This window comes from Salmo salar, chromosome 02, assembly GCF_965601325.2.
Source record: "Salmo salar chromosome 02, fSalSal1, whole genome shotgun sequence".
Lineage (NCBI taxonomy): Eukaryota > Metazoa > Chordata > Actinopteri > Salmoniformes > Salmonidae > Salmo > Salmo salar.
This window is the reverse complement of record NC_138292.1, coordinates 15217501-15232035: the sequence shown is the minus strand read 5'-3', so window position 1 is coordinate 15232035 and position 14535 is coordinate 15217501. Positions and strand designations below refer to the sequence as shown.

Sequence of the window (14535 nt, the reverse complement as noted above, 5' to 3'; positions counted from 1 at the left end):
TGAGTCCTGTACCTGCTCCCAGAGCCAGGCCTCCTGCATGTCTCCCCAGGCTGGCGCATCCGGTGCCTGAGTCGCCCGCCAGTCCGGAGCTGCCAGAGTCGCCCGCCAGTCCGGAGCTCCCAGAGTCGCCCGCCAGTCTGGAGCTCCCAGAGTCGCCCGCCAGTCTGGAGCTCCCAGAGTCGCCCGCCAGTCTGGAGCTCCCAGAGTCGCCCGCCAGTCTGGAGCTCCCAGAGTCGCCCGCCTGTCCGGGGCCCGCTGTGAGGGTCCCCAGTCCGGGGTTGGCGGCGAGGGTCCTCAATCCAGAGGCGCCACCTAAGTGGGGTGAGCCAATGGTGGAGCGGGGTCTGCGTCCCGCCCCTGAGCCACCACCGCGGATAGATGCCCACCCGGACCCTTCCCTATAGGTTTAGGTTTTGCGGCCGGAGTCCGCACCTTTGGGGGGTGGGTACTGTCACGCCCTGGCCAAAGAGAGGGTTTTATTCTCTATTTTGGTTAGGCCAGGGTGTGACTAGGGTGGGCATTCTATGTCCTTTTTTCTATGTTTTGTATTTCTTTGTTTTGGCCGGGTATGGTTCTCAATCAGGGACAGCTGTAGATCATTGTCTCTGATTGGGAGCCATACTTAGGCAGCCTGTTTTCCTTTGGATTTTGTGGGTGGTTGTTTTCCGTTTAGTAGTTTGGAATACTGACGGAACTGTTGGCTGTCATTTTGTTTCTTTTGTAAGTGTTCTATTTCTTCATTAAACTTCAAGATGAGCACTAAACACGCTGCGCCTTGGTCTACTCCCTTCGACGGCCGTTACATTAACAGTCTGATGGCCTTGAGATAGAAGCTGTTTTTCAGTCTCTCGGTCCCAGATTTGATGCACCTGTACTGACCTTGCCTTCTGGATGATAGCGGGTTGAACAGGCAGTGGCTCGGGTGGTTGTTGTCCTTGATGATCTTTTTGGCCTTCCTGTGACATCGGGTGGTGTAGGTGTCCTGGAGGGCAGGTACTTTGCCCACGGTGATGCGTTGTGCAGACCTCACTACCCTCTGGAGAGCCATACGGTTGTGGGCGGAGCAGTTGCCGTACCAGGCGGTGATACACAATCGAGAGCATCCTGTCGGGCTGTATCTGTAAAAGTTTATGAGTGTTTTTGTTGACAACCCAAATTTCTTCAGCCTCCTGAGGTTGAAGAGGCGCTGTTGCGCCTTCTTCACCATGCTGTCTGTGTGGGTGGACCATTTCAGTTTGTCCGTGATGTGTACACCGAGGAACTTAAAACTTTCCACCTTCTCCACTACTGTCCCATCGATGTGGATAGGGGGGTGCTCCATCTGCTGTTTCCTGAAGTCCACGATCATCTCTTTTGTTTTGTTGACGTTGAGCATGAGGTTATTTTCCTGACACCACACTCCGAGGGCCCTCACCTCCTTCCTGTAGGCCGTCTCGTCATTGTTGGTAATCAAGCCTACCACTGTAGTGTCGTCTGCAAACTTGATGATTGAGTCGGAGGGTGTGCATGGCCACGCAGTCATGGGTGAACAGGGAGTACAGGAGAGGGCTGAGAACGCACCCTTGTGGAGACCCAGTGTTGAGGATCAACGGGGTGGAGATGTTGTTTCCTACCCTAACCACCTGGGGAGGCCTGTCAGAAAGTCCAGGACCCAGTTGCACAGGGCGGGTTTGAGACCCAGGGTGAACAGCATTCTTACATAGGTATTCCTCTTGTCGAAATGGGTTAGGGCAGTGTTCAGTGTGATTGTGATTGCGTCGTCTGTGGATCTATTGGGGCGGTAAGCAAATTGGAGTGGGTCTAGGGAGTCAGGTAGGGTGGAGGTAATATGGTCCTTGACTAGTCTCTCAAAGGACTTCATGATGACGGAAGTGAGCGCTATGGGGCGATAGTCATTTAGCTCAGTTACCATAGTTTTCTTGGGAACAGGAACAATGATGGCCCTCTTGAAGCATGTGGGAACAGCAGACTGGGATAGGGATTGATTGAATATGTCCGTAAACACACCAGCCAGCTGGTCTGCGCATGCTCTGAGGACACGGCTAGGGATGCCGTCTGGGCCGGCAGCCTTGCAGGGGTTAACACATTTAAATGTTTTACTCACATTGGCTGCGGTGAAGGAGAGCCCGCAGGTTTTGGTAGAGGGCCGTGTCAGTGACACTGTATTGTCCTCAAAGCGAGGAAAGAAGTTGTTTAGTTTGTCTGGGAGCAAGACATCGGTGTCCGCGACGGGGCTGGTTTTCTTTTTGTCATCCGTGATTGACTGTAGACCCAGCCAAATATGTTTTGTGTCTGAGCCGTTGAATTGCGACTCTACTTTGTCTCTATACTGACGCTTAGCTTGTTTGATTGCCTTGCGGAGGGAATAGCTACACTGTTTCTATTCGGTCATGTTTCCAGGTCGCCTTGCCAGGATTAAAAGCAGTGGTTTGCGCTTTCAGTTTTGCGTGAATGCTGCCATCAATCCACGGTTTCTGGTTGGGGAAGGTTTTAATAGTCACCGTGGGTACATCATCACCGATGCACTTGTGTCACGGGTGTCGTAGGGTGTAGACCAAAACACAGCGGGAAAATGTATACTCATCTTTTTTTTGAGTGAAGAAGGAAAACACATACAACGTATACAAAAACAAACGAACTAGACAGTCTTGTCAGGCATAACGCAAAACAAGAAACAATCTCCCACAAAATCCCATGACAAACAAACTCCTAATTATAGGACCTTCAATCAGAGGCAACGATAACCAGCTGCCTCCAATTGAAGGTCCAACCCCAATTAACTAAACATAGAACTACAATAGACTAGACAGAACATAGAAATACACTAACATAGAACATAGACTAACAAACCACGAACCACATAAACCAAACACCCCTCTACCTAAATACATAGCCCGAACCACATAAAACAAACACCCCCTGCCACGTCCTGACCAAACTACAATAACAAATAACCCTGGTCAGGACGTGACAACTTGCTAATAAACTCGCTCATCGAATCAGCGTATACATCAATGTTGTTGTCTGAGGCTATCCGGAACATATCCCAGTCCACGTAGTCGAAGCAATCTTGAAGCGTGGAATCAGATTGGTCGGACCAGCGTTGAACAGACCTGAGCACGGGCGTTTCCTGTTTTAGTTTCTGTCTATAGGCTGGGAGCAACAAAATTGAGTCGTGATCAGATTTGCCGAAAGGAGGGCGAAGGAGAGCTTTGTATGCGTCGCGGAAGTTGGAGTAGCAATGATCCAGAATTTTTTCAGCCTGGTTCGCGCATTCGATATGCTGATAAAATTTAGGGAGCCTTGTTTTCAGATTAGCTTTGTTAAAATACCCAACTACAATAAATGCAGCCTCAGGATATGTGGTTTCCAGTTTACAAAGAGTCCAATGAAGTTCTTTCAGGGCCGTCGAGGTGTCTGCTTGGCTGTGATTATAATCGAAGAGAATTCTCTTGGTAGATAATGCGGTCGGCATTTGATTGTAAAGAATTCTACGTCAGGTGAACAAAAGGACTTGAGTTCCTGTATGTTGTTATGATCACACCACGACTCCAGGGGCGAAAATCTGATATCCACTTTGGAGGGGACAATTACATTAACTTTTCTCAAGAGCAATTCCTGAGGGGGACACCAAAAGTAGTGCTGTAACACATAGCCTACATTGTAATATGGTAAATGTATATTGAGGAACCAAAGAAATAAGGTGTTTGCCGTACTCCTAACTACCGGTACCCAAAACTACACAACTAATCACAACAGCAATACCATTGCCTTTAACAAATCTTAGTTCAGTCACCAGTTTAAGTTGAGAGTGGGGGTATCCATGGCATTTTCCAATTATGTTCCTATTTTACAAGTAAAAAAAATTGAGAACCTTTCATAATGTTGCCAAACAAAGACTCAACAAACTTACCTGAGAGTCCCTGTCTCTGCCAGTCTGTCCCTGCATATATGTCCCCAACTCTGCTGTCTGTGTGCCATCTGTTGCCTGCTCTGCCTAATGACATCATTGTGAAACATTTCCATTAGAATTTCATTTCTTTCTTATGAACATTTTATCAACTAGTCTGAGATATTAGGCTACTAGGGTTCTTACTATGCATTTTGGTGTATTGAAAAATACTCTGATGTCCGTCTTTTATTTTTCTGCCATTTTTCTACCTGGCTGGCTGGCTGGCTACACACACAGTGTGTAGGTTATTTACAGTAGGAGATGGGCTTCTATCATCTTCAATCATTCTATATGGGCTTCGATCTAAAAGGTAGCTAGCAAATGTGAAACGGATTAAAATGACAAGAGTTGACAGCTGTATGAGTTCACCATTTACACAACATATGCTGCAACCTTTTGTCATTTTAATCGTTTGTTTCATATTGGCTGGCTTCCAACAATAGCTGAATTTGCAAAGTGAGCGAGCACCAATTCAGTTTCAGTGGTGTTTGCTATAATCTTTGCTACCCGGGTTAAATAAAGGTGAAATAAAATAAATAAATAAAAGTTCCCTTGCGACAATTTAGCTTTTGCAACGAGACCATTAAATATATTTAAGACAATGGTAGAAGAGAGTGTAGTTCTGTTCAGTTTGGACTTCAGTTTATCGCTAACCTTATCACAGGGACTTTGAAGCACTAACTTACATCATCATATTTTTCCCAGGATGGGGGGGGGTCGTGTCCCCCCCGTCCTCCCCGGGATTTCCGCCCCTGCACGACTCGTTAATCATAAGGCATACACCCCTGCCCTTCTTCTTACCAGAGACATGTTTGTTTCTGTCGGCGCGATGTGTGAAGAGACCGGGTGGCTGTACTGACTCTGATAACGTATCCCGAGTGAACCATGTTTCCGTGAAACAGAGAATGTTACAATCTCTGATGTCTCTCTGGAAGGCAACCCTTGCTCGAATTTCGTCTACCTTGTTGTCAAGAGACTGGACATTGGCGAGTAGTATACTCGGGAGCGGTGAGCGATGTGCGCGTCTACGGAGCCTGACCAGAAGACCGCTCCGTCTGCCCCTTCTGCGGCGCCATTGTTTTGGGTTGCCTACTGGGATCCAATCCATTGTCCTGGGTGGTGGTCCAAACAGAGGATCCACTTCGCGAAAGTCGTATTCCTAGTCGTAATGTGGGTAAGTTGACATTGCTCTTATATCCAATAGTTCTTCCCGGTTATATGTAATAAGACTTAAGATTTCCTGGGGTAACAGTGTAAGAAATAATACAAGCGAGGCGACCATCTCTGTCGGCGCAATCACGATCCTGTGGTTCATTAAGTACCAGTAGGACATGATTCAAGATCACTTGAATCTCTCTTTGACAGGCATGGCGCCAGGATTTTCTCTCCCGGTGCTAAGGGGGAGCTTGACCAATACGTGGGGGATGCTAAGAAAATAGTCGATTTTCATGACTTCAGAGTTCTCGTTTCTTCAATAAAAGCAGATATGGCACACAGCACATTCAATATAAATGTAGTGTCATGACGTTGCCCTCTGGGTTTTCTATGCACCATCCCCCGACCTCTATACTTCTGACACAAGGCTGTGTGAAGGCGGTCGTAAATTCCAAAGGGAATGTCCTGCCTAACAGGCCACAGTAAAGAGACAGGGTGTTTTCATGGAGAGAACAAAGGATTCTTCCACCTCACAGAATTGGAGAACCGAACGACATTTATGTTCTGGAGAAGGTATAAAAGATCGGTAAAGAATCCAGCTACGAACTGGTCTGCTTGGTACAATTTTATGAAACCCATGAGAGACAATATCAGCCATATTACCATAATAATGTTTATATAATAGCCTCAGCTATGGGACTTACATCTAAATGGTTGTATCAAATGTATTAATAAGGATAAAGCTATTTGGAATATGTTGAGATGCTATGTACTGATGTTAATGTGAGAGAATTGTATTTCTGTTCAAAAGCTTAACTAAGTCATCGGCACGCCCCCAGGGACACAGACAGGACAAGGCGTCATGTGACAGGCTTTTCTATGTTCAGTATAAAACCCCCACCCAGAATTTCTTTCACCAGACCAGCTTACCTCAGAAGAGAGAGCCAAGGTTTGACCATGCATCCCTCTACTGAAGTTTAACCATACCACATGGTTAAACTTTTAGACTATCGAAACCGACAGAATAATAACAAGTCTTTGATATTAATTAATAGTCTGCAGCTAGAAATTCGGTATCATTGAACGCGAAGACCGACGAAACATCCATTCTATAACGACATGAATGAATGTCGCTTTGAAAGATCCATTCTAACCGAGAGAGATAGAACACGGACAGACTCTCCAACAGAAACAAAATTTTCAACAGAGATCCCGACGACACACTGAGCGTAAATATATATTGATTGCAATTGTTCCCGAATGAGTGAGCGTTCATGTGCAAAGGTTTAGCATATCAATTGTTAATATTTATCAACTCTGTTGTGCCTTCTCTGCTGCCCCCAACCCCCTTGTTTGGCCGACAATATGCAGGTGTCTTCTTGTTCCATCCAGATCCAGATCAGTGTGATTGAATCATGTTCCCACCACCGGACAGGCGCGCTCTGTCAATTAAAAGGCCTTTCAGTTACTCACCAAGTGTTGTTTTATAGAAGGACGATGCGTCTGTTGTTGTGGTTTAGTACAAGTTAGTCTATAATCTTCTGGACATACAGAGCCTTGTTTTTTTCTGCGTGTATGGACAGGCAGGCAAGGTTGCTGAGTCGAGGGTTTGCCATTTTGTTTCTCATGTAGGTTTTTACATGCCGCATGCAGGAAAAACTGCACTCACATAACTCGGAGGTTACTGGCAGTGTGACAGATATGCATACAAGTTTATAGATGTCCACGAAGGAGTCTTTGGCAGGTTTAAGCATGGACAGGAACTCCAGTGTGCTGCTAACTGTTTCGACCCCTGTTCTTTTTTTCTTTCCAAGAGCCGGCGCACTTGGTGCACCTCCGCCAGCAGATTGTCCTCTCTGATTCCATAGTGCTGTGCCATGGGCACAAGGCTCTCCTTTTGAAGGAATCTGGCATGCTTGGGGTTGAGAGCTGACATTCCCATGAGAACTGTACCTGCTTCTGTGGAAAAGTGTTGGGTCATTTCGTTCACCAGTCGGTCAATGACAGGGTAGAACGTGGACGTTCGGAGTTAATCTGGAGAGGACATGGATGGATGCTCGGTTTGAATTGGAGCTTCAACTATAAAGTCCTGTAGATGGCGAGGATGTTGGGATTGTCTTTTCTCTTGTGGGGGCAGCGGCGGTTGAACGGCGAGATCGACTTTTGCGCACAGGGCCTCTGCCTTGCTCCATATGGCTCTCCAAGAGTCCTCCGTGCGCATTTCTTTAAAGCTCGTGATGACGGAGTGTGCGAGGTCAGTGGCAGTCTCGGGCAAAAGATCAGGGGACTGTAGAGTGTCAGACATGAACTTTGCTGTGCAGAACAGATCCTCAAACAGGATACGGTGGAGGATGAATTGAGCATCAATGAGTGTGAGTAATGACCGCGCGTCAGTCGATCTGCGTGAATTTGGCTGCGACTTAATGTCCTTTTTTTAAATTTTAATTTAAAAAACATTTTTAGGATCAGCTTAATATTGCGGAAAGAATATTGCTTCCATCAATGTAATTGTCTGCATCATTTCCAATCCCCCTTATATTTTTTGGGTAAAAATATATATCCATACACGCATGCGTACATATACACATATATAGACATACATACTTTTTTAAAGAATATACCTTTATTATTATTCCCCGCAAACCCTACCACTGATCCCCCCCAATTGGAGTAAACTACTAAACACTTTTGCTTTTACTTTCAATTTATTCATCTTATACACATTTTACAGACACAGTCTATTTTACAATACCGTAATTTCCGGACTATTGAGTGCACCTGAATATAAGCCGCACCACTGATTTTTTTAAATATTTTATTTTGAACATAAATAAGCCACACGTCTATAAGCCGCAGGTGCTTACCGGTACATTGAAACAAATGAACTTTACACAGGCTTTAACGAAACACGGCTTGTAACAGAAATAAATAGGCTTTAACGAAACACGGCTTGTAACAACAACAAAAAAAATTAGCAGTAAGCTTTAGTTGTCTTTTTGCACTGAGTCAATTCCTCACGCTGCTGTTTCCAACGTCTTATAATCGACTCATTAAGACCAAGCTCCCGTGCAGCAGCTCTATTTCCTTTTCCAACAGCCAGATCAATCGCCTTCAACTTGAAAGCTGCATCATATGCATTTCTTCGTGTCTTTGCCATGATGAGGGTGACAAAATGACTACCGTAATCAGAATGATGGGAAGTTTGAGAGCGCTCGATTTAATCTAAACAGTAAACAAAAAAAGTTGTTTGACCTTAACCCGTTCGGCAATTTCATTGGTCTAATGAAAGCTTCATGCCGCCAAAAAACTGAGCACGTCACAGAATGTGTTTTTTTGGAGAACAAAAAATTTAAAGCGGAAAAAATCCATATATTAGCCGCGTCATTGTTTAAGCGTGGGAAAAAAGTTGCGGCTTATAGTCCGGAAATTACGGTAGTTCTTTTTTGTTTGTTTTTAGTCCTTCCTCTATTTCTGATGTCCATCCAGTTTGATTTCTATTTGTAACTGTGCTATTTCACAAAAGTTCTGAACCTATATACATTTTACAGACCCCATATGTTTTACAATGTTTATCTTGTTATTAGTCCCACCTTTCAGCTCCATTCAACCCCTCCCATCTATCTCTCAACATCATCCATTTCGGATTTCTATTTGCCATATATTTTTCAACTGTGCTGTGATGTTTCACAAAACAATTGAACCTTTCTATTCTCATAGCTTCTACAGATTGTAAATTAAAAATAAACATTTTTGCTAAAATAATTATTATATTATTGATTGACTATGGCTTTTCAAATCACCCAGTATTGCTATCTGCAGCGTTAGTTCTAGGCAAATGTTGCAATTCTTCAGCCATTCCTGGATCTGTGATCAAAAACGAGCTACATATGGACAATACCAAAATAAATGATCTAATGACTCTGCCTCCGCACAGCAGAATCTGCAGAGCTGGGAAGATTGTATCCCCCATATATATAACATTCTATTAGTTGCAAGAATTTTGTATAGTAATTGAAATTTAAAAATTCGAAGCGACTTAATGTCCTTTACGGTTGCAATGATGGCTGGGAGGGTTTTTTGCACTGCCCACAGTGAGTAGTACTGGCAGGACCATCACGTGTCAGACAGTTTCTTGAGTTTAATGGGCTGCTGCGAAGACTGAAGTTCCCATTGCTTCATAATGAAATGGGCATGGACAAATGAGCCTGAGAAAAACTTCACGTATTTACCTCATTTGTTGGATAATTAACAATTATTTACTTAACAAATAGTAACATATTTCTGTCCTGCTAATGTTGTGTTTTATGGTCTCCACTCTAGCACCCTGCAGCTAATCTGGGCTTATGGTTTTACTAGAGATAGCTTGAGCTGATAATTGATGGATATCTCAGTGATAAAAACCAACAGCCACATTCCTATTCTTATGATTAGTGGTGCATATGAGACATATGTCTCCGGTCTGATTGAGCCTGTTGTAAAGGAGTGCATAACTGGTGGCAGGGAAGTCAGACGCAGGAGAGCAGAACTAGATAGTAGCCGGAGCAGTTTAATCCAAAAACCAACGGCATAAAAGTACAACAGAATATGGGTACAAAAACCCGACGCGCACCAGTAAACAAGTGCACAAGCACTTACAACAAACAATCCCACACAAAGACATGGGGGGAACAGAGGGTTAAATACACAACAAATAATGAGGGAAATGGAAACCAGGTGTGTAGATAAAACAAATGGAAAATTAAAAGTGGATCTACGATGCAAGAAGACCGGTGACGCCGACCGCCGAACACCGCCCGAACAAGGAGAGGAAACGACTTGTGGAAGTCGTGACACCTGCATTCCATAGACAATATATGGTGTATGTTTAGCCGGGATAGAGATAGCCTGGAGGAGCAGAACAAAGGCCTCAGTATTCCTAAGTATCCTGGCATCTGGGAAACTGAGACAAGGTGGGGTTAAAACAACACCAGAGGCAGATGACCAGGAGATGAACCCAGAGTGGCTTAGGATGGCCCTTAGTCTGAATGGGAAGGGTGGAGCCAGCCATGACAGCATTTTTAGGTCTACTATATATACACACACAACTCTGCATTTCTGTAAAGGTTAAGCTCTTGGCAACACAACTTAGGATGTGCGGTCGACGGTTTCATTATTGCAATAATTAATCGATGTTGAATAAAGATGAGTGTTTGAATAATTGTCCAAGTCTCTCTCAGTGCTGAAATTTCCACGACAAGCGCCATGCCTGCTCTTTGAAACTTTGACTAAAAAGTTTAACACAGCTCGAGTAATTGGAGAGTTGTTTCACTTTATACATATGCCAGAGTCACTGTTTCCTCAAAGACACTTATACTGGTCTGGCTGTTGATAAAAGCCAAGGTGTTGTTTGGATGTCAATGGCTAGTGGTGCAATCCAAATTTATTGGTCCAGACAAGGAGTTGGAACCAGTTCAGGGAATAGAACCGAAAACATTTTCAAGGAACAGAAACGGAACCGGGAGTGAAAGTGATCGATACTGTTCCAGAACAGAATTGTTATTTTAAAAGCATGGGAACCGGTTAATAACTTTATTTTATGTTCCAGGCATTTTTTTCTAGTCCCACAAATGCAAAGTCCTCCCTCTGTCACTCAGAAACTTCTTCCAGTGTCTACCTGCAAGCTGAAAATCCTTACCAGTGTGTGTGTGTGTGTTTAGGCTACTGTACTGACGTTACCATGGGCTACTGTACTGACGTAACCATAGGCTACTGTACTGACGTAACCATAGGCTACTGTACTGACGTTACCATAGGCTACTGTACTGACGTTACCATAGGCTACTGTACTGACGTTACCATAGGCTACTGTACTGACGTTACCATAGGCTACTGTACTGACGTTACCATAGGATACTGTACTGACGTTACAAGCATGATTCAGAAGATAGGGAGAGAGATTTAATTAGCTGGAGAATAATTAACTTTTACAATACTAGTTAAGGATTCTATAGGCCAAGTTATCCCGTTTCACAATGGATATGTTAACTACAAAAAGGAAACGTGTTTTTAATTCTGCTGCCGCTCTGCACACACAAGCTTGTTAGCTCAAAGGACATTCAAAGTTCCTCCATAGAAGCTCCTCTTCCTAGGTATAATTCTGTGGACCTAATTCAGATAACACATGTCATAACAAGATGCCCAGCGCTTCAAGCTCCTCCTCAACCTTCTCTCGCTCTCTCGCCACCTGCAAAATTTCAGTCGCCATAGGCTACAGTTGCCTGTCCACCATGCATGTAAACAACTAGTTTGCATGCTCTATCCACACTGATTGACAAAGTAATCTACTAAACTAAACCGGTGTAACGGTCTGGGCGTAGTGGGTGCGGTGTCAGGCGCAGGAGACAGAACGTACAGGTAGGCGCTTTATTACGCACAATGAACAAGCGTGCCGCGCACAAAATACAATGCCCAAAACAACAGGAGAATCCCACACAGAAACACAATGGGAAAATAAGTTAAGCCCGCACAAAGAGCAGGCGGGCCTACCGGCTTAAATAGCCCAACTAACACACTAGACAAGAAGCAGGTGATACTGATTAGACAAAACAAACAGAAAAGGAAAAAGGGATCAGTGGCAGCTAGTAGGCCGGTGACGACGACCGCCGAGCACCACCCGAACAGGGAGAGGAGCCACCTTCGGTAGGAGTCGTGACAACCGGTTCATATCTTTATTTTTCTGGACATAACAGTGGAATGGAACAAAAAGAATAGTGTTTCTGTTCAGAATGAAAGGATTGGAAAATAATTTGGTTCCAAACCCTGATCCAGTCTAAAGTTGAAAAAAAAGAATAATTGGGATTCAGCTTTACCTGATGTGAACTTAACCTTATACAATTACTGTAGTGCTCTCACATACATACTGAAGCTCTTCACTTTGTGGGCCCAACGTAAGGCTACAAAACTATGAAGGATTCAGGGTAATTAGGCATTAGACTGTTAGCTTCCCTCCCAGTGACAGACAGACAGACAGACAGACAGACAGACAGACAGACAGACAGACAGACAGACAGACAGACAGACAGACAGACAGACAGACAGACAGACAGACAGACAGACAGACAGACAGACAGACAGACAGACAGACAGACAGACCTTTAAACCTGCAGGTCCTCTCAGACCAGGGTATCCCTGTAAGAAGATGAAAGAAAAATCTGAAATAGGCAAATGAGGTCCATGGACATTTGGTCCAAACAATGTTGATAAATCATACTTGTAACTAAGAATAAAAACATGAATGCCTACTTTTCAGAAATTCACTGCTGAAGAAATACAGACCTGGAACCCTGGATATCCAGGTTGGCCTTCTCCCTGTGTTCCATCATCACCCTGAAGAGAGAATCAAGATAATATTGTGTATTCAGAATATTAGCCTTATGATAAATCAGATTACCTCTTCAATACAAACGTTCTGTTCTCCCATATCCCAGAAGTCACTCACCCTTTTCCCAATGGGCCCTGCATCTCCCGGTGCTCCTGGAGGCCCCCTGGGGCCCTTAACACCCTGGGGGGAGAGACCCTGGTCAAAACATGTATTGTAGTTTTCATGTGTTACCACGTGGTATAGCTGTGTCATCATTGAAATCATTAAATGACTGGCCATCGTACCGCAGGTCCGTGAGAACCCGGCTCTCCTCTGTACCCTTTGAGCCCAGACACTCCACTCAGACCCTTTCGGGGGAAGAAATGAAGAGAGGGGGTGGGACAATGACTGGAGGTAAAACATCGACCTGTATTTAGCAATAGCCCATGAGAGAGCTAGCCTGTTCCCCGAGAAGGTGTTGGTGGAACCATATAAGAAAGAACACATGATCACACGCCTGTGAGGGACACTCACTTGTGAACCCACGTCTCCAGCCTGACCTTCATGACCCTGTGCTCCAGCAGAGCCTGGGTCACCCGTCTCCCCTTGACCACCTCTTATTCCTGGAGCACCTCTCCGTCCCCTCTCTCCCCCTACACCCTTAAGAGAGACAAATAGGAAGAGAGATGGAGAGGGGGAGAGAGAGAGAGAGAGAGAGAGAGAGAGAGAGAGAGAGAGAGAGAGAGAGAGAGAGAGGTCACCAGCTTGGATGTGAACAGCAATGTTCAGCTAAACAGCAACTTCCCATTGGTCAACAAGGCCATTTTACCATAATGTAAACATCGAATAAAGTGTTTACAAAAGCTAAACCAACTTTTTTGATTCATTATATACTAATGTGTTTTCTTTGACAGTGATAAAACTATTTAATTCAGCCATTTAGTCAATGTAGAGCAGGGATCATCAACTAGATTTCTTGAGCAGATTGTCGGGTGGCCGGAGCATAGTTACAAATGGACTGCAAATTAACCCCAAGAAGCCTTGCTTACATTTGTATTCAATCACATGTTTCTCTCTATTATGCGTGTGAATACTTGGGAACAGATTTCTTAAATTCCCTTGGAGCTGATTTCCTGGTGTCCAACAATAAAAAGATGTCACTTATTTTTTAGAAAACTTGGGGGGTCAAATAAAACCACCCCCGGGCCAAATTCGGCCCACGGGCCATCAGTTGGGGAACCCTGATGTTCAGTGATCTAGTAAGATATGTGTCTTCCTGTGTCAGATTATGTGGACAGTGTTCGTCCTGGTCCTGGTATTGCATTGATTCTAGAACTAGCTGAGTTCCAAACCTCTGTGCCTGGCGCTCCAGACGGTCCAAAGTCCCCCTGTAAAACACAGAAAGGTGGACAGGTGCCTGATGTCAAATCAAATCAAATGTATTTATATAGCCCTTCTTACATCAGCTGATATCTCAAAGTGCTGTACAGAAACCCAGCCTAAAACCCCAAACAGCAAGCAATGCAGGTGTAGAAGCACGGTGGCTAGGAAAAACTCCCTAGAAATGCCAAAACCTAGGAAGAAACCTAGAGAGGAACCAGGCTATGAGGGGTGGCCAGTACTCTTCTGGCTGTGCCGGGTGGAGATTATAACAGAACATGGCCAAGATGTTCAAATGTCATTGTCCAATCGGTATTGGTTACGGCATCATTTTTCCATTCATCTATAAAAAAATACACCTATACATATGAGAGTTATCAAAATCTGCAACTTATTGACGATAGAGTTATTGAGGTAGTGGTGTTTTTACTTCGTCTCCTCGGTCAGCCTTATTTCCAGGTCCTCCCATTGGTCCAGGCTCCCCCTACAGACACAGATGAAACAATACAGCCACACAGAAAAGCTCTCCTGTGTGATAGATGGATGGATGATTGAATGATCAAATTATTGATTGATTAATTGATTGATTTGATTAGTTGATAAATTGATAAATTGATTGATTACCTTGGCTCCGTTGGCTCCAGACACTCCAGAAACCCCTAGCTCCCCAGGTGTTCCCATCTCTCCCTGTGGACAGGAAGGTAAAATA

General features: G+C 44.4%; 1 protein-coding gene across 3 annotated transcripts in view; it reads right to left on the bottom strand.

The window, feature by feature from the left end:
- The window catches only part of LOC106585480 (collagen alpha-1(VI) chain), a 59856-nt gene that overhangs the window by 13589 nt on the left and 31732 nt on the right, over positions 1-14535 (bottom strand). For 2 of the 3 annotated variants that reach the window (XM_082960176.1, XM_082960179.1), the window contains exons 17-24: positions 14451-14513; positions 14257-14310; positions 13799-13834; positions 12981-13106; positions 12752-12814; positions 12585-12647; positions 12422-12472; positions 12239-12274 (exon numbers count right to left, since the gene is read on the bottom strand). In XM_082960176.1, coding sequence (XP_082816302.1) covers positions 12239-12274; positions 12422-12472; positions 12585-12647; positions 12752-12814; positions 12981-13106; positions 13799-13834; positions 14257-14310; positions 14451-14513 — 492 coding nt within the window. The remainder of the gene's footprint in view (positions 1-12238; positions 12275-12421; positions 12473-12584; positions 12648-12751; positions 12815-12980; positions 13107-13798; positions 13835-14256; positions 14311-14450; positions 14514-14535) is intronic. The other variant, XM_082960177.1, reaches the window with a different exon arrangement.